Genomic DNA, 20,516 nt, shown 5'->3' with positions numbered 1-20,516 from the left:
CCGCTCCGCCCCGGCCCGGAACGGCCGCGATCCCGCCCTGGGCAGCGCCGGGGAGCGGGAGAGGGGCGGGGTGGGAGCCGGGCCCGGCGCGGCCTCTGCGGGCCGGGCAGGAGCAGCCGGGGCGGAACAGCCCGGTGCCCTGGGCAGAGCGCCTCGCCTGCTCCGATCCCCTCAGAGCCGATCCTTGCCGGGGCGCGGTGCCACAGAACGCAGGTGAGGGCAGGTTGTGGGAGATAGCAGAGTGCACAGCTGGATTCAAAGCTAATTAGTAATTAAGACGAGTCCTGTTGCTTCTCTGCAGTGCTGCAGCAGCCGGCCAAACTGCTGCCTTCCTCCCAAGCAGCCTGTCCCCGCCTGACCTATTACCCATCTCTCGACCAAGCTCTCTTTATTGTATCTATTTCTTTCTTCCCGATATCTCTGCCTCATCAAAATCGAGGACTGTTTTCCTGAATATACACAGGACACTGGTATTATAAAAAAGGACACTACCAACCCATCCCTCTCACCCAAATCATGCAATTACACGTCTGGTTTTAGTCTCCTTTGTGCACACATACTCCAGAAACCCAACAGACATGTTATCATTCATTTATTCATTCACTTTTCAGAAAAATATATAAACTACATATAAAAAGCAAAACCAGGCAATAAAAATATTTATGAACAATTTAAACAACATTACATCTTTGCCTCACATTTTTGAAACATGTCCTGGGTAAGAACAGCAATAAACTGAGTATATGTGGGTATCAGCAGGTGGGACCCATCCTGCTAACAGAGCTCAGACTTTTCTAAGTCGTTCCTGGCTGAAGAAGCCTTTAGCCTGAGGTGCCAGCTGGCTCAGCAGAGGCAAACAGCTCCTGCCAGGTGTAATGTGCCAGGTTCACAGGCTGGCGCAGCCACGGAGCCCCTGCCAGCCTGGCCAGGGTCATGCGCTGCTCCGGGTCGGGGTGCAGGAGCCCAGCCAGCACATCCATGAGCCCTGGGCAGAGACAGCAGAGGGTGGCTCAGACTGGAGTTTAGGCAGGTTGGGAATGAGAGATACACTCTGTGTTCAAAGAATGACAAATCTCCTGAACTCTGCAGATCATCAGAGAACACATTAGGGAGCATTTTTTCAGTCTTCCCCTTTATTTCGGGTGAAAAACACTGCTCATACTTTCCCAGGAGATCTGCTCCCTTTGGAAAGCAAATGGCAAGAGCTCTGTCCTGGATTGCCAAGCAGATTGTATTCTATTTGCCATCTGTATGGCAGTTGTCTTCTGTTCAGTGGGCAGTTTCCTTATCTCTTCCACACCCAATCCTATCTCAGGGGGACATCTGCTGATAACAGCTATTGAATGTCCCTGCATGGCTGATAAGAACTGCAGCATCCCATTGGGAGATGTGAGCCCAGGGGGAGGAGCCAAGCATTCCTACCCAGATATAATCCAGAGGTTTTGAGACACCAGCATGGCTTCTCCATGGGATTCCCCAGAGGAACAGCAGCTGCCTCTCCTTCCACTGGATCTTCAGAGGAAGAATCCATCCTTCTCTACAGGATCCCTGCTCCAGCAGAACCACCCCTGACACTGCAGGAGGGCTGAGCCACAATTCCAATGGGACTGCCACCAACACCCTGACCCACAGGGTGTCAGGTTGGGTTCTGACTCTGGCAGTGTTGTTTTAGTGTACTGCATTGTTTATTCTATCTTTTTATTTTCTTCCCCAGTAAAGAACTGTTATTCCTGCTCCCATATTTTGCCTAAAAGCTCCCCTTAGTTTCAAATCTATAACAATTCAGAGGGAGAGGGTTCACATTCTCCATTTCAGGGGAGGCTCCTGCCTTCCTTAGCAGACACCTGTCTGACCAAACCAAGCCAAGCTCACCTTCAGACACGGGGCGAGGAGGACTCAGGACAGCTGCCAAGGCCTCCTCCAGCTCACAGAAGGGATTCTCCCCAAGCACCAGGGTGTAAAGGGTGATGCCAAGTGACCACATCTCCAGCTCAGGGCCATGGTACCTGTGCAGAGATAAGCTTGCTTCAACTCAGATTGCAACTACAGAGCTGTATGCTAAAGAAAGTGAAGAGAAAAAATGGGCCTTGAAAGTCTTTGCTTCCAATTTATATTTTAACATAGGAAGTTTGTGGGAATTCTAAGAAGGTTCTCATGTGTTTGAGGAGTCTGCACTGTCCTTCTGCAGGAAATAAAACCAGCCACAGAACAGCCAACCAGTTTCTGTTGATGAGTATGAGGTGTAAGACTTCCACATATGTAAGCTGCTGACAAGAACTTACCCCTCCACCTTCTTCATCATCAGCCAAAGCTGTCAAGTAAATATTTAACTGAAAGAGCAAACACATCCTCCCAGCCCTTTCAAAACAAAAGTTACTTGGAAAAAACTCTTAACTATCTCAATTCCATCAGAGAAAACAGCCAGTTCCTTCACACAGTAAGAGGTGGAACTCCCAGGGCAGAGCTGCTTGCTTCACCTTTCATCTCATTCCCAGCAGGAATTTCCTCCCTTCCTTGCATTGCTTCTCCCCTCACTGCTTTAGGAGGAGGACCCATGGAAACAGCTGTGAAGGGGGAGCAAGATCCATCCAGGCATGTACAATTACAGCAGTAATTGTAAAAAATTACTGTGAAATTGTAAAATCCCCTCTGATGGGCAGGCTTCCTTGTGGAGCAGCCACAAGAGCACCAGCTGCCAGGTACAGAGCACTTGGAGAGGGACACAAGAGGGAAGAGAGCCAAGATTTAGGCAGCACATCCAAAACAGCAGCAAAAGAAGCTGCAAGGGAAGAATCCTTGAGTCCCAAGGAGTACAAAAATCTGTGGGGAGTGAACAGGGATCAAACTGCAAGAATTCAAACAGAGGGAAGCACGTAAAAAAGAGAACAGAGAGGATGAGAGTGGGAGGATACAAAGCAAGAAGGTGCAATCAACAGCAATACCTGCTTGCTTGCTCCACCTCTCTGAAAGAGCAGCTTTTGCTAGAGAAAGCCTGACAACAGATTTAGAAATTACTTTGTACAAATTCAAGCTTTTACAACTTGATTTCTGTCACTAGAGTGCCCTACTTTGTGTGCACTCAGACCTTCACAGTGATTTCTGCCACTGCAGTGCCTTAAATCTCGCTGCATTTCCTGTGGTGGGATGCTCTAGCAGCATTCCAATGGCACAGCAGCTTGGCTTCTCTGTTCCAGCCCTGCCCACATGGGTAATTTTTGGTGTGATGGCACAAAAATGACTTTTCAGAGGGTGACATACGGTTTGCCAGACAGCACTTCTGGTGAGCAGTATTCAATTGTCCCACAGAAGGTATAAAATAATTTTCCAGGTTCCAGGTAGGCAGCTGAACCAAAATCTACTAATTTAATTGTGAAATCTTCAGCAATGACAATGTTTTCATCCTTGATATCTCTGTGAAGGATGTTCCTGCAGTGGAGATACCCAACAGCTGATACAAGCTAGAAAAGACAGAAGGAACTGGGTGTTACTACAGAGTCCCTGAATTATTGATGCAGCATCACAGCTTTCCCAGAGCCACATTTTGGCTTGTTTTGACACTGCCTAAACAAGATTTACATCCTAATTATGGAAACTGAAATGGCCTCAGGCCTGCCTGTCATCACTGCTGCAGTGCTCTTGGAAGAGACACTTTAAAGGGATTTTGCTGCTTTCATCTCACAGATGTGCAGGAGGAGGGGATGCTGCAGTCAGGATGTGACTGAGAGCATTGCAGCTACAATCCTGCAAGTTGCTCTATTTTTATCCCAGTTCATTTGGAGGGTCCTTTGGTTTCTCCAGAAGGATATTTTACTGTGTGCCTTCCATGCTGCAGGATGACAAAGCATTTGAGAGCCAAGTGTGGTATAAATAACACAGTCACTCCTAAACCCCATTCTTTTTCCTGCACGATTCATGCTTTAATGCCATAATTAAGGATAATATGAGAATGATATCACCTTGGAGATGATCCTGACTCCTACAATGTTTTTAACAAGAAAAGCAGATGGCTGAGGGAGCAAAGTTTCTATTTATAATACAAATCTGCCTCTGCAGAGAAATGCAGTGCAGATCTGAGGGAATAATTCAGCCTTGCAAACCCCAGGCTGGGTTAGGGAAAGGGCTGATCCATCACAAGGCTAAAGGGACACTTTTGGCTTCCATCAGCACCCCAGGTGAGGGCAGGGTGGGCACAGCAAGGGTGTGGGGGAGGTTACCACATGCACAGCAATTCTTGCATATCCTAAAGCAAGAATTTATTCCAAAACTCTGAGGAGAAATTACCTGGGGACTGCTGCTGTGGTTATTCGCTAAACAAAGGACAGTTCAGCCCTCAGGCCAGCTCCTGGCTCATGGGAAACTACTCTGTGTTACTTTGCATTATGCCACCTTAAAATCCAATATAATTTCTTGATTTAAAGAGCAGAGCCCTTTACCCCTGTAACCAATCTAAACTGAGGCCTGAAGTAAGTGAAAATGTGGCTTTTTGCAGGCTTGGGGCAGCTTCTGTGAGTTTTCCTCCTCCCTCAGAGGAAATGTGAGTGCTACATGACGTGTCTGGGTGACAGGGGCTGCGAGCTGAGGGGGCATGGCTCCCCAGGAAACCTCACAGGCAGGAAGGTCCTGGAAAAGGTTTTTTGTTGTTTCTAAGTAAACCTTAACAAGGTTTCTGCAGGCAGCATTTCAATCAGCCCTACAGAATGGTGAGGAAATGTTCTGCAGGTATTGAGACAACTCCAGTGCCAGTTGTCAGCCAGTATTAACCAGAACAGAGTCCTGGTTCTTACATTAACCAATTCTCACCTGCAGGCAGCAGTTCTGCTCTCACCTGTCTGAATATGTAACTTGCTAATGGCTCATCCAGGTTGGGCTGATTATCAATAAATGTAAAGAGGTCCAGACCAGATCCATGCTTCTCCATCACCAGCTGGAAGAAGCATTCATTTTCAAACACATCCAGCACCTATAAATAAAAGACATGTTTAATCATGTTCTTCATCCTCAAAAAGGGCCTTTTTTTTTTTTTAACAAACACTGTTCTCCTCTTGGAGATTTAATTATATATTATAATCTTTAAAGTCTCATTTCACTGAGCACAAATGTTTCTAGAAAAGAGTACAGAATTAAAACTGGGAGGAGAATTAAATCTGAGAGGAATTCTCTTTCTGAAGCAAAAAACAAACCAACCAACAAAAAACAAAATAAACCCCAAAAACAGCCAAACAAAACAAACCCCAATGAGAACCCCCCAATAACTCCAAAACCAAAACAAGCAACCTCAAAACAAAGAGTATGAAACAAGATGTGTCCAGGTTATTTACTGAACTGGTTGGTACATGTTCAGATGTGACATCACACTTCCAAGATATGCATCTTATCTTGAAATAGCTTTTTTTTTTTGTTAAGAATCACATCTTCAGATCAGTTTGGGGTAAAAATGTGGAAAATCTGCTGTGACCCACCCTCCAAAACAAAGCAGAATAAACAGGTTCCTTTCTCTCCTGAAAAGGCAGATTCAGTAGAAGACACTTCACTCCTGAAGAGGAACACCAGGCACCCAGCATGCAAACAAACCACCTGGTGCAGTGCAAACTGCATCAATTCCCAGCCACTGTACCTTAATGATATTGGGGTGCTGCAGCTTCTGCAGGATTGCAATTTCTTGAGTGACCCTCCCCAGGTCAGGATCATCCACCCAGCAGTCCTCCAGCACCCTCTCCTTCCAGATGAACTTTACAATAACCTACACAGACAACAGCATTCAGCATCATCTGCCAAAGCATGCCTTGGAGTGTCAGGTAAATTAATTTGCAGGAAATCTGTTAGTGCCTCATATTACCAGAGGCATGGAAGCAACCCCATGTGAATAGCTCAGAGTATATTTGAATGTGTTTAAATTAATTTAGTCCTGGAAGCTAAATGATGCACATAAATGGAATCTATTTATTGCTGCTCTGAACTCCAAAGGCTTTGGCAAGGCAGCTCCCTTATCAAGCAGTTGCAGCACATGGGTGCAGTGGAGGGAAATGAACACTGAACATCCATGCAGGGAGAAACACCAGAACCTGCCCTCTGAAAACCCAAAATGCTTCTCCTGGAAAAGAGGAGGTGCCATCATCCCAACACATCTACTTCCCTTTCTTGAGTCATGGCACAATAAACATTTTGAGGTTTGCCATTCTCTTTAGTAACAGAAGACTAAAACCTGTAATTCTGTTAAGATTAATGCCTGCTTCTTTCAGTAGGTTCAATTAGCTGCATTAATTAGTTCATTAACTCATTCTGCACCTGTTGTCTCAGGTAACATTTATACACAACATCAATGCAAATGTTTTGCTGTCCTGTTTCCATTGCAGATTTCTGTTTAAACAAAACAAAACCCCAAACTACCAAAGAGAAGCTTTTGACAGTATAATGTTAACAGAAAATGAATGCTCCAGCCTTTCAGTTTTCATCCTAAATTATTATTGCAATAGAGCAACAAGAAATACTTCACCTCCTGCTGATCTTTCTTGCTCCTGGCACTCCAGACAAAGCCAAAAGCACCTTTGCCAATAAGATTGAGAGTGCTGTAATGTTTTGCATATTCTCCCTCACATGCTCCTAATCCTTCAAGATCTTCAGCTCTTTGGGAATTGTTGAAAAGTGAAGATGATCTGATGGCCTAAGTACAGATATATGGGTTACAATAACAGCAAAAAATGAACAGGCACAGAATCACATTTATAAAATTAATAAACACTGAAAAGAACATACACATCTGCAAGGACAGAAAAATGAGGAATGTTTGGTAGAACTGCACTATATATATATATATATATATATAAAACATATATATATATGTTATATATGTATGTGTATAAATATATATTTGGATATAGATATATATATATATATATAAATGATAGTGAGTATCCTGCAGTTTGGAACTGCACTGTTCAGGCTGGAAAGGTAACACCAGAAGTGTTACAAAATAACAACTGAGATTTTGTTTTAGTATATTTAAAAAAAGTAGGAAAAAAAAAGAAACAGCAACATCCACCCCACCAATTCATGTCATTAATATGAAAATCTTCTTGACTTTAGCTGCAGCTTAGCAGTCAAACAAGGAGAGAAATGCTCAATATTCAAAGGTAGGATTCCTTACTTCTCCAAGAATTTTAGTAGAAAGATCAGCAACAGACTGGGAAGAGTTGGCCAGGCTGGCAAGGAGATGCTGAGTCTTTGCTAGAGCTTCTTTTTGGCTCTGTGAAATGTGTTTCACCACCCAGACACAGAAAAGCACAGTGGGATCCTGCAGCTCTGCACATTTCACCTCAAAGTGTATGCCTGCAGAAACAGGTGAGGAAATGGAAATGGTAGAATGTAACTTTGGTGTTGAACAAGACCACAGATGTTTTAGGACAAAATTCAGAGCTCTTGACAAAAAGTTCAGAATTTGGGGAACAGCTGCTCAGTAAAGAATCATCAGAGGGGCTGACACCAGCACAGCTCTTCTAGAGGTACCCATCAGCTACCTCCAGCAGTGACTTGTCAGTGTCCAATTGTGATTATTCATTTCACAGTTATTCTAGATTACATAAAAACAGGGATTTTATTCAACAAGCCACTGAATGCAGCTGCAGCAGTGAATGAAGCAAATTCCATTATATAATTTTAATTTACAGTTTTACAGTGGAGTTTGTATTTTCTATTCAGAAAAACTTATCAGGTTCAGACTTTTAAATTGTGTTTTGAGAGTATTTCTGACTTTTCAGTAAGGATTAATTTCTTACCAACTTTGTATTTTATACCACCTTCTTTTCTGATACCCTCTGGGTACACTTAAATACCATTTTTTTTCTTCTAGATGCTTCTTCCTTCCTCTCCACTGTGAGCTTCTAACCAGAACTGTGTGCATTCTGCAAAACTGTGGGTGAAAAAGAGCACCCCAATAAGAGTTTGGGAAGGGGACAAGGTTTCACTTACTGAACTGTGAACCATCTCTGTGACAGCAATTCCCAGTGTAGCTGCCTTCCAGAATCTCCCAGGCCAAAGGAGCTGCTGGATTTAGCCTGCTTTCTTCTCTCACTGGGGTGGATGTTACTTTGATCTCCATATTTTGCTGCCTGAGGAACTGACAGTGCTCTTCAGGCCTGCCTTTGCTTTTCAGGGGATTTCTGTTGGAGCTGTCCCCCACAGGTTCTGCAAGGGTTTCAGGTTGCTCAGGAAATGCTTTGGAGGATTCCTCAGAGTTTTGTAAATGCCTTCTGCAGGCCAGCCATGCAGAATCAGCTCCTGTGGCAGCAGCACCCAGCAGCTGCTTTCCCTGGTGAGTGGAAAAGGCACCATTGGTGTCAATTATCACATCAGAGCAGCATCCTCCTGCAAGAGCTGCAGTAACACCCACAGAACTGCCTGAGCTCCCCTTGGCACCAGCATTCAGCCCCAGTACCTCAAGGCCAGAGCAAATACAGTTCAGTTCAGATTCTTCCACGTCTTCAGAGGCTGTGGCAGCTCCTGGTGCACAAGCACTGCAGCCTGGTTTATCTCCTGAGCAAACATCACAGCCAGATTTTCTTTCACATGCAAAGAAGGTGGAAGGATCATTTAGCAGGCAGTTGTCACCAGCAACATGCTCCAGGCTGGAATGTTTTGCATCACACATCGAGTTTGTTTTTGACACCTGCCTTGGAACCGTGTGGCTTTTCAAGCCTTGTCTGCAGGTCAGAGCTGTCCCAGGCCATGGCTCATCCAGTGTTGGTGTTCCAGGTGAGTTCCAGGTGGCTGCAGAAGGCAGCTGCTCTGCCTCACAGCCTGGGGCATTTAGAATTTCTTCTGGTCTGGAACAAGCAGGCAACAGTTACTGCAGGAGATCCTGCACTGTGACTGCTCTCTCTGCAGTCTCCAAGTTCTGACCTAAATCCCACTGTTGTGAGTCAGAGCCTTGCAGAGAGCATCTTTTGAGCATTATTTGATCCTGAAGTTTCCACTGTTCTATCCTGTGCCACTGCTCTGATTGTGCCAAGCCAGCTTTTGGGATAAGGCTCTGGTGGGCTGAGAGCCCATCTGAAACAAGGCTGCCCTCAGTGCAAAGACTCAAAGTTATCAGCAACATCATGATTACAAAATAAGAAAACTGTCCTACTGTATAATACCCATTTAAATGTGGTCACTATTTAAAACCTGGACCAATAGATTTATTTCAAGTTTAAAAGCAAAAGGCAGCAAAAGGCATCCAAAATCCTGACAAATTTACCAAAGAAGAGCAGGTACACTCAAATGACATTCTTTCCCTATGGACAATTCCCTTCTCTAGCTTAATTTCTAAATGTAAATCACAAACCATTTACCACTACAAAAAAACCCCATAATACACATGGGAGGTGTTTTGCCACATTAATGGGGGTGATGGAATGGGCACAGACACCATTGGAAGAATGATCTTATTTTACTATAAATATTGAGGCAACACAGAAGAAAAAAGATACATTTGATAAAACAATAAGGTTATTACCCACTCAGCTTTAGCAACAAGCAAAACCAAGCAAGGTGATGCATCTAATCATTATTATAGGAGAAAGAAAAGTGATTGAGAAGGATCCATCAGCAATTGCCTAAATAATTTACCATCATCCAGAGCCTGCAATTGCTGGGCAGCAACTTTTTTTCAGTGAAGAGCTGGAGAATTCTTCCCAGAAATTGGGAAAATCCTTTGCAGTGCATCCACTTGCAGGTGAGGTCACCAAGTTTGCCCAAAAATGGGTCCAGCTTTATAGGCCCAAATCAAACAGTCCAAATGAGTTTTTGTGCAGAGAACATCTGCTTCTGAAGGCCCACTTCCCAACCAGCCACAGCCAGGGCTGAGAGGGTTTTGCCTAAAATATTCTGCTAACAAACCTCCAGGGATATCTGTTGGGACACTTACACGAGGTTATACAAATGTCTCTACAACAGCATTAAGAACAACTAATATAAATGCTTTTATAATCTATTTTTACTAAAGAACTTTGATGGTATTAATAGCATCATGCTCAAGATTCATCTTTTAAGTCAATTTAGTGCTTAGGCTGTTCAGATCTCAGCAGGATGCTTCCAGTCCTGAAAACAGAAGTTTCCTTGTCTGTCCAACAGGAGAGGGATATCTCCATCCACCAGGGTTTGGAGATATGCTTTGACAGAAACTCAAGCCCTGAAAAAACAGCTATGCCTGTAATATTTTAGACTAAATCAATTAGTTTTATGTTAGGCCATTAATAATTAATATTATTAAACATTAATAATAACTGTTTAGGAAGTATGCAGAATATCTGCATTGGGTCACTTGTGTGATGAGTTTTAAAATGATCCCATTTCAAACCTTTTTATCCACCTAAATGTTTGCTTAAAATATTCATTGATTTCCAGAATTATGCCATGTTCAAAAATCTCTTTGCTTAAAATATTCATTGATTTCCAGAATTATGCCACGTTCAAAAATCTCTAACAGGGAAAATACAAAAGCTTAATACAGCTTTATAGAGTTCATATAAATAGATAAGAAATAAATAAATGCAGAAACTATACCTTTAATAATCCATCCATGGCCCAAGGTGTTTTACAAACATTTCCATCAGTAAAAATGCAGCACAGAAAAACAATGAAGCAGAGCACACTTACAGTCCTTACTTACAAGTATGATATGAGAGATGTAAACCAGGAGAGCACAAAAATAACACTCTCAGCCACTTTAAAAAGCAGCAAGAGCTGTGCTGTAAGTCTATACCTTAAAATGGATAGTAAATATTTACTGTGGTGGAGAAAACCACAACTGTAGCAGAATTGTTAATGTGGAAGGCTTAAAATTTGACTTAAAGTAGGCCATGAGCATCAGATATGTACTAATACAGAATTTATAGCCTTGTAACAGGAAAAAATATCTGGAAATGTATAAGAAAAAATGGCTGGACTTCAGGAACACGGTAGCCTGTTTTAATGGATGACCTGACAGTTATGCCAAGCACCAGAAGGAATAACACTTAGAATTCCCCCCAGGTAACCTGATTTCAGTGCCACACCAGCTGGAGGGAGATAAACATCCACTATTCATGATTAGTGAGCCTAATTCCCTTAGTCTGGATGAAACATTTGGTCCCCTTTAGAGCTGGAATTTCTGCACCTTTACAATGGTAGCTTGTGCAGATAAAAATAAAAATCTAAGGCAAGCCTGTCTTGCAAACAGTACTCAGATTCTAAAGACAGCAAAGCATGCAAGGCTCTTGCTACACCTTCCCACAGACATCAAACAGGTGAAAAAAACCAGCTTTTGCTGGTGATTGCCACCACAGCTCTTCATTTTGCCAAGTGAATATGCAGTCTGTGAAATGCCTACCTGTTATTGGGGGTGGATGCTGCTTCAGGAGGTGAGGGAGGAGAAAAGAAACTGGTCCCATTCCTGTGTTTATTCTCATCATGTATTAATTTGTCATCTTTGTGTTGTTGCTCCAATTTCTGCTCTTCATCTCTTGACAGAAGGTGTGCTGAAGATGCAGCCAAGAAGCTGCTCCCTGTACCAAACAGGAAACAAAACCACACCAATTTAAACTTTTATATTTAGGCTTCAGAGGCTACAGGGATTAAAAATAAACTTGGAACTGCCTTGGTCTGTCTTTTTCCTAAGGAACTGAGTATAAAAGGCTTGATTGAGGCAAAACAGTCAAAATACAAGCATTCCATTCTACTTTGAAGTCACCACATGAAGGAATCTACATGTTTTAGGGTTGCCAAAATTTGCTTTGCTAGCAAAGCCCTTGGGCAGATATTGGTATCACATGTTAGCTACTTGAATTGAAGTTCAGAGGCCTAAAAAAATGCCAATAATGTAAAGAGACTGAAATTAAAATGATCATACAGCAGCAGCATTAAAAAAAAAAAAGCTCAAACCACATATATAGAGCCCATTTCAAACCCATATAATGAAAAGTTTTGGACTGGATTTATGTAACTCACTGAAGCTGCAATATAAAAAAAGAATATAAACATGTTTGCAAGAAGAGGAGATGAAGTTCTTTCCTTCCCTAGTGACAGCAGATCAGAAGAAAAACATGAGTTTGGAAGATGAAGTAAACCAAGAATTATTGCTGCAGAAGAAGGTAATGAGTGAACAAATCTGGCTTTGAATCTAGAACAATCCTTTAATTACTAACAGCTGAGTGCCAGCAATGCTTCCTCACTGAAGAACAGAACTAGTCCTAGATTAGAGGCATCATTTCATCAAAGAATTACCTAAGAAATTGTATACACTGTTTACCAAGTCTTCTTTGTTCCAGTGGGGTGCATTGGTTTCAGCACAGACCTGCATTTCAAAGCAAAGATAAAAAAATAGGGGGAAAAAAGGAGATAAAACCAGCCTAAAATGTGATATGGGTGAAAGCATGAACTTGCTGGTGTTCTCCGTGTTGGGCAGAGCTGGCTGGAAAAGACAGATAAGGAAATATGAAGCTTCTTTGCTTCTGTTTTTTCATGCTGTGTTTAGAGAAGTAAAAATTTTGGTAAATTTTGGTAAATTCTGATGCAAACTTCATCGGGGAATAAGAGATGCCTCCCTGATTGAAATACAGCAACCATAACATTGACTATTAGCCAGCAGCACAAGCCAACTCAGAATATTCGATTTTCCCTTAAAATATTAATCCCAAGTAGCTACAGCTCTGCTGCAATACAGTCACAAAAGCTATATTTTACACATTTTAAAATACCACAGGGTCCTAGCAAGGAAGGGAGAGAAGGGAAGTGCTTGTTAAGTACAAAGTGTTCTCTATGCTCACTGTGATTCCCAAATTGGATATTCAGTTTTATCTTCTTGGCAACAAAGAAAGAAGCTCAATCTTAGGTGAAAAATCCTCTTTACCTGAGGTTACAGTGGAAACCTGATTTAAAAACTGCATGGAGGGGCATTGCTTTTGTGAAGAATGTTCTCTTTTTTGTGGGTGAACCTCTTGTCTCTGCTCTTTTCCCCTTGGTTACAGCAGGCAGAGCCAGCTGTGGCAGGCAGTGACACCTTCCAAAAGGCACTCACCTTCTGTCCCTGTGGGATCATCCAGAGGGAAAGGCAAAGAGCAGCCACTGCTTCTTCCCATGTTGTTATAGAAACCAGGGATCAGGAATGTAATGTTCTAAAACAAAGAAGGAAACCTTATAAAGCTAAGGCAACTCTCACAGGACAGGGGTAAATGCTGACAGTCCCTGTCTGGGAGCCTGATTCTCATGGACAGCCAGGCAAAAGGGATCCACAGGACCAGGGGAGAACACAGAACTGTGCAGATTGCTTTGGGTCACTTGAAATCCATAGCAGCTCCTCAGCTCTGCAAGTCTCAGCAATTCCAGCATGGGAATTCTCATGTCATCCCACACCAAACATGTGGAACACAGGGGTTTTGGGATGGCAAGGAGTGTAAAACAGCTTCACAATTCCAGTGGGTGTGCTGCCACATGGATCAGTCTTCAGGGAGGATATGAACTTTTCTTACCTTTCCCAACAGATCCTTCTTCTCATAGCCAAAGAGCATTAAAGCAAAACTATCTGTGATGCCACAGATGATCCCATCTGACTGGACAGTGATCAGGCCACTGATGGTGGAGAAAACCACAACTGTAGCAGAGTACTGATAGCCTGGGAGAGATCCTTCTGCCTGTGGAATCCCATCTTTCTGCCCTGCTTGCTGCTCCTCCAGCTGGGTGACTTCCAGCTTTAAACTGAGAGGAAACATGCTGCCCTCTCTGCACTGGCCTGCAGCTCGCTGGATCCTGAGGCTCTGAATCAAAGAAAAAAAAACCCAACCAAATAAAACTCAAATAAAACCTCTAATTGAACAAATGTTTGGGGTTTAGTGCATTGTTCATATAAAATGGCATAGGAATTCTCAGGAAAAAGGAGCAGGAAAAGAAAAGGAAGCAATCTTGTGAGTATCAAAATTAACAACATCTGTTTTTTCAAGGATTTGGAATCCAGTGTTGAACTACTAAATAAATCTCCTGAAGATGAAGACCAGTCTATGCTGCAGCTTTTCAAAAAATTAGGCATTCACAAGAAAGCCTCCTTCAACTCCCTATCTGCCCATTTTCATGGCATTTACAAGACCTGGTTATTCTTTCACTCCTCAGAGAGACATGATTGAAATGGGCTAAAGAATTAGAAGGAATCTGAAAAAGCTTACAAAGAGAGCACAGTGTCTTACAGCTAGGACTGGAGAAAAATGTCTTTGACCAGGACAGATTCCAGTGAGAGGTCAGGACATGGTCTTATCCCAGGTTAGGAACTCTTCAGACAGCTGCTCCACAAAAAAGCAGCCCACACTTTTCAGGGGAATCAGGCTTCTCTCTGAAAAGGAAACCTTCTTTCTTCTGTTGTGTAAGGAGGGAAAGCAGCCTGCACCCCAAATGGGAAGGTTATGGAAGAATGAGGTTGGTGCTCATACTGTACCTTTGGGATTTTTTTGCCTAGAGGAGGGATCTGCACAGAAGGAATCAGGTCCTTTATGTGGAGTCCTACTACTGCTTCCAATGTTGGGTAGCCATGGAGATGAGCATAAAGGAGATCACAGGATGTAATGTTTCCCTGGTGAGGAAAATTTACAGGATTGTTAAAATTTTAACATTTTAGCCACAGTTCACTCAATGCTTTGACAATGGCTTCTGCAGTTACCTAAGCAGAGCCTCAGCAGAGATCCAGCACAGCTCCTGCATGCCCAGCCCTGCTTTGTCCCTGCATGGACACACTCCATGTTCACAAACACCTGCCTTTCAGACACCTTCCCTTCCCACAAAACCCTCACAAATTGCAATCCTATTTGATTTTTAGGAAAACACTTACCTCAGCTGTGAAGGAGACACAAGCTGAAAGTCTCTCCACTGGTTCCAGCACAACCACACAACGTTGGGTGTCTTTGCTTCTTATTTGTCTCAGCCACACTGAGACAGGGATCTTCTCATTGAGGTGGCCAATGACATCCACCTGCCCACCAGATTCAGAAATGGAGAATGACTTACTAAGATTGGTTACTTAGAACAAATTTCAAACAGGAGTAAGATACTGAGCCAAGATACCTCCCTATCATTATTAGAAAAACACCATTTCTTGACTATTTAATAGTATTTTATGGGAACAAACAGTTTTAATACAGAGATTTTTATACAGTTTTAATACAGAGATTAAAATATCTGAAAATAAGACACAAAATGTTGTTACTTTTGTGTCATCTCTCCTCACCTCAGGAAGTCTAAAGGCATAAAGACTTCAGAATAATAAATGTCCCACTCTAACATCTTGCACTCAGTGTAAAGTGCCTCTCAGAGATGCCCTATTTGAGGGATGTCCCATGGTGCTAATGAACATTCCCCATTAGTAACACAGTCCTTACTTTCAGCTGCAAAAACAGCAGTTTAATTTCTTTTGGGAGGAGATTCTTCTCAGATCAGAAAATGTTTATTTCTCTTATAGCCTGCAAGGCTCATCCCAAGCCTTTTATGATTTTTATATTATCTTGACAGAATGGTTTTATGATTTACACAGTGACTCCTGTAAAGTATTTGGAACAGCTTGCATTAAGTGCCTCTGTGAGACATTTAATTTTAATTCTCACTGAATCAAACTTAGGTCTTTGCCCCCACCCCATATCCAGCTGAGGATTCAGGAAGATAAAGCTCTGAGATACCAACAATTTCAGTTCAAAAATAACACACCAGAAAGAATATGAGCTCATTTTCCAAGGACTCTCTAGTGGCAAATCACAACAGCAGCAAAAGAAAATAATATGGAGATTTTCTCATGCAGTTCTCTTATAAATAACCCCATTCTAGGCAAAATAGCAATTCCACTCCTTTGCACTAACTATGGTGTTCTGACACAGACATTTCACAGTATTTCAATGCCTTCAACCTTTACAATATGCACAATCCAAATTGAGATTTAAAATATATTTTAAAAGAAAATATTAAAAAAAATTTAAACACATTTTAAAGGACCAGTCAATTGGGAAATTTTCCACACTAGACCTTTTCCTTGTTAAGCAACTTCTAAAAAATGTAATGTCCTTTAATTTCTGATTTGATCATGTCACAGTGACTCCATGTGTTGAGAGCTGCAAGATTCTCATGGGTGTCCCCTTAAATCATCTTTTGCCCTTTGAATTCCCACACCTGCAAATTTTTAAACCAAGCAGTCCTGCAAATGACACAATTGCCAAATGCCCAAGGAGTTAAATTTACCTGGATATTATACAGAAAATGTAAAAAAATCTCAAAGCCAAAGCTTACAAAACCACTTTATGTGGTAGAGAATATTTCCTTGAACATTTGACATACCACAGCTCCTGACACCACTGTTGAACAGTCAGAGGTCTCCAGGTACTCCTCCCCCACTGCTTCCCATGCCTCTTGGCCAGATTTGGATATCAAGTGGGACAGCTTCTGACCAATGAGGTCCTGACCGCTGCACCCAAGCAACTTGCAAGCTTGGTCATTGGCCACGAGGATCTAGAAAAGAACAGAAAAAACCAAACCTAAACAAAGAATAAATTTTTTTAAGAGCTCATCATCTCCTCAGGTTGTTGCTTTAATGTCTTATAATATCCCTTTCTCTTGGTGGAAATTAAATGGCTCTTTACAATTCTGAGTTCATGATAGATTCTTTTTCTAGGACATCCCTTGCCCACACATCTTTTTGGTTAAGAGGTTTTGGGACATTGCTTTCCTTTCAGGCTTCCTGCTTCCTTTTAACTGCAAACAATGACATCCATGGAGGCAAAACTACAAAGTTATATTTGCAAACAAACCTCAGGCAAGCCACAAAACTGCATCCAAGCTCAGAGGTGTGCAGTGATCACAGCAGTCACTGGCCCCTGGAGCTGGGCAATGGAGCAATTTGGGACTCAGTGTCTCCAAAGTGGGCAAACTCAAACTGCCAGTTCAAGCTGAAACATGGCACAGCTCTTTAAAGGCATCAGGACCCCATTTTAGATTCCTCTCAGGACAGGAACAGAGAAATCCTCCCCTCCCAATGCAAATGAAATGTTTACTGAGGCAGATAAAGAAATCTTGTGCCACCACAAACACATTTCAGGGTTGATACTTTACAGAGAGAAGGCTTGAAGCACAGTCTGCTCCTCCTTTCTTCCCTCCTGTCACTCCACAGCTGCATTCTTATAGAAACACTGAATCCCAGAATGGTTTGGGTAGGACAGGACCTCAAAGATCATCTATTCCACCCCCCTGCCATGGGCAGGGACACCTTCCAGCAGCCCAGCTTGCTCCAAGCCTTATCCAACCTGGCCTAGAACATTTCCAGGAATGGGGAGACCACAACCTCCCTGGCCTGATTGAGAAAAGACTCAACACATCCTTGCTTCTGCTATTATTCTGCGAGTTCTGCTATTATTCTGTTTATTCTGCTAACTACAATGGAAATAATTTTGCTACCTGCAATGGAAATAAACTCAACAGCCTTTAGAAGACCACTGAGCTGGAGCAGGCTACAAACTGCCTTCATGACACTGATTACTGCAGATTACAGAGAGAAGGCTTGAAGCACATTCTGCTCTTCCTTTCTTCCCTCCTGTCACTTCACAGCTGCATTCTTATAGAAACACTGAATCCCAGAATGGTTTGGGTAGGACAGGACCTCAAAGATCATCTATTCCACCCCCCTGCTATGGGCAGGGACACCTTCCACCAGCCCAGGTTGCTCCAAGCCCTGTCCAACCTGGCCTAGAACATTTCCAGGAATGGGGATTCCACAACCTCCCTGGACTGTCTGAGAAAATACTCAACACATCCTTGCTTCTGCTAATATTCTGTGTATTTTGCTATTATTCTGTGTATTCTGCTATTATTCTGTGCATTATGCTAACTACAATGGAAATAATTTTGCTACCTGCAATGGAAATAAACTCAACAGCCTTTAGAAGACCACTGAGCTGGAGCAGGCTACAAACTGCCTTCATGACACTGATTACTGCAGATTACAGAGAGAAGGCTTGAAGCACATTCTGCTCTTCTTTTCTTCCCTCCTGTCACTCCACAGCTGCATTCTTATAGAAACACTGAATCCCAGAATGGTTTGGGTAGGACAGGACCTCAAAGATCATCTATTCCACCCCCCTGCCATGGGCAGGGACACCTTCCAGCAGCCCAGCTTGCTCCAAGCCTTATCCAACCTGGCCTAGAACATTTCCAGGAATGGGGAGACCACAACCTCCCTGGCCTGATTGAGAAAAGACTCAGTATTATTCTGTGTATTTTGCTAAATAGAATCTGCAATGGAAATAAACACATCAGCCTTTAGAAGACCACTGAGCTGGAGCAGACTACAAAATGCCCTCATGATACTGATTCCCTGCAGACACACAAGAGAAAAACAGACATTCCAGCCTTGTTTCACATAATCTCTGCCATTTGTGGGCAGCTCAGTGCTGCAGGTTGTGCTGCAGGTACCTCTGTGGTGCTGGCATCCACAGTGAAGATGGCCTGGTTGGGGTTGCGTGCAGCAGCTGGGAGGTGCTGGCTGGATTCCTCCCCAGCTGGGGTGTGCAAAAAGGAGCAGGAGCTTCCAGGGGAAGCAGAGAGAGAGGCAGAATCCCACTGAGCCCATGAGTGCCCAGTTTTGCTGGTACAAATGTTACGAGCTGTCAGAGAGGACAAACAGTAAGAGCTCCACTTCTCCCCTGTGAAAACATAAAGGTCAGCAGTGTTGCTGTAACAGGAGTATCAGAGGAATGGATTAAAGAATAAAAAAGTTGTCAGCTGAAGCAGCTGTCAAGTAATCCCAAAATCCAGGCTTCTAGAATTTTAAAGAAATTAAAATCAGTGATACTAAAGAAAGCGGAAAGTATTCTAATAAATTTCTCTTTTTGAATCTGGAACGTATAAACTTAGTCCATACAACTTGCCAACCTTCATAAGTTTTAACCAGACTAGCTAACTTTTATTTTTTACTTAACAGTTTTTAAAATGTTTTGAAATCTCTCTAATTAACAATGAAACAGTCATTAAATAATTGCAGTAAGTGCTCAAGCCCTTATTAAAAACTGCATTAGCTGGGAGCCACTTAATTAACTGTTCACAGCATGTGACACTGAAATACCTGTGTCCACACCAATGTTTTAGGCTACAAGCGATTGCACTACAATTTTCAAAGGCTCTGTGAGCACCTATCCAGTAATGTTTTCCCTATAAACCCTCCCAGCCTGCAGCAAATCCATGGCTCACTGAACAAGTGCACCCTGGCAGATACATATTGCTGTTATCTCTAGGTTTGAGGAAGGGGAAGATCTGAAAGTGCCCAAAAGCTCCATGGGAACTCAGTCTCACAGGAGTGCTCACCAGGCAGTGATGCTCCAAGCTGACAGAGCCAAGAGAGGCGACTTCTCCTGCTTTTGCTGCCCGAGGGGAAGGATCTACTCAGAGTATCAGAGTCATTCAGGTGAGTAAGGACTAAGCCTGCTGATGAAGACACAAGGGCCCCTTCAGAGGGGCTGTAAGCCATGGGCACACTCTGGTCGCCAGCCAGGCCTCTGGAGCCACCATCTGCAAGAGAATCAAAGGACACAGAGTGAGGCTGGCAGCAGGGAAAGACGCTGGCAGGTCACGATGCCTTCTGACCCAGCCACAACCCTGTGGTGACAGCAGAACGCTCATTCCTGAGCATCCTGCTATGGCTGTGGGGTTATTCCAGAGCTGACTTGGCATCCTTCCCAGTAGAGGGTTCCATCCCCCTGTGGACTTTTCATTCGCTGAAAAGTTGCATTCCGTGATCCTTCCGAGTCCCTTCCAACTCTGTGTGACCAATAACGCATTTCTTTCTGTCAGAGCTGCTCAGCACCCCGCCAGCACCCTCCCCACTTTCTGCTGGCTTTGAGATCAAAACTTCTGGGTAATTTGGAAAGTCACTTACAGTTTTGAAACAACAAGTGGAGCGCAGCCTCCCTCCCTCCCTCACACACAGAGAGCCGCCAGGACCCCCGCGCCCAGCGGCTCCCACCGGGACGGGACGAGAGGGGACGGGAAAGGACAGGAGAGGACGGGACAGGACGGGACGGGACGGGACAGGAGCGGAAGGGACAAGACAGGAGAGAGCAGGACAGGACCGGTCGGGACGAGCCGCTCCGGTCCCAGCCACAGTCGCGGCTCCTCAGGGCGGGCCGCCACAGGCGGAGGGCGCGAAGGGGAGGCGGGAGGGACTGAGCAGCCACGGCACCCAATGGGCACGGGCGCTGTGAGAGCGGCACGGAGCGGAGCAAATGGGGCACCAGCGCGGGAGGAGGCAAAACAGTTCGAGTGCCCGGGGGTTCGTTGGTCCTGCCGGCCTCCCCTTCCCCTTCCCCGCCGCCACCGCCGCCGCCGCCGCCGCCGCCGCCACACGCGGTGCCCGCGCTCCGTGAGGCAGCTTAACCGACCTGCTCCGGGGGGAGAGGCTGCGGGTGAAAGCCCTTCCGCAGGGGAATAGCCGCTCCTCCCAGGGGTTTGTAAGCGGGAGGACGAGGCCGAAGGCAGCGCGTAACGCGTCC

At 43.9% G+C, this 20,516-nt stretch overlaps 1 protein-coding gene across 1 annotated transcript; it reads right to left on the bottom strand.

Annotated features, from left to right (window-relative positions):
- Positions 1 to 575: 575 nt before the first annotated feature.
- On the bottom strand, positions 576 to 20,510 carry PASK (PAS domain containing serine/threonine kinase). The gene is given in 18 exon segments (XM_059479484.1): positions 576 to 837; positions 840 to 985; positions 1,873 to 2,006; positions 3,259 to 3,458; positions 4,826 to 4,960; positions 5,615 to 5,740; positions 6,494 to 6,661; positions 7,145 to 7,326; positions 7,966 to 8,819; positions 11,348 to 11,522; positions 13,034 to 13,130; positions 13,485 to 13,769; positions 14,438 to 14,572; positions 14,828 to 14,968; positions 16,318 to 16,488; positions 18,445 to 18,674; positions 19,333 to 19,536; positions 20,406 to 20,510. Coding segments are annotated over 17 exon segments (3,405 nt in total). The 5' UTR covers positions 19,496 to 19,536; positions 20,406 to 20,510; the 3' UTR covers positions 576 to 774.
- Positions 20,511 to 20,516: the final 6 nt, after the last annotated feature.

This window comes from Ammospiza nelsoni, chromosome 10 (genome assembly GCF_027579445.1).
Source record: "Ammospiza nelsoni isolate bAmmNel1 chromosome 10, bAmmNel1.pri, whole genome shotgun sequence".
Classification (NCBI taxonomy): domain Eukaryota; kingdom Metazoa; phylum Chordata; class Aves; order Passeriformes; family Passerellidae; genus Ammospiza; species Ammospiza nelsoni.
Note: the sequence above shows the minus strand (reverse complement) of the source record. Positions and strands in the feature narration are given on the sequence as shown.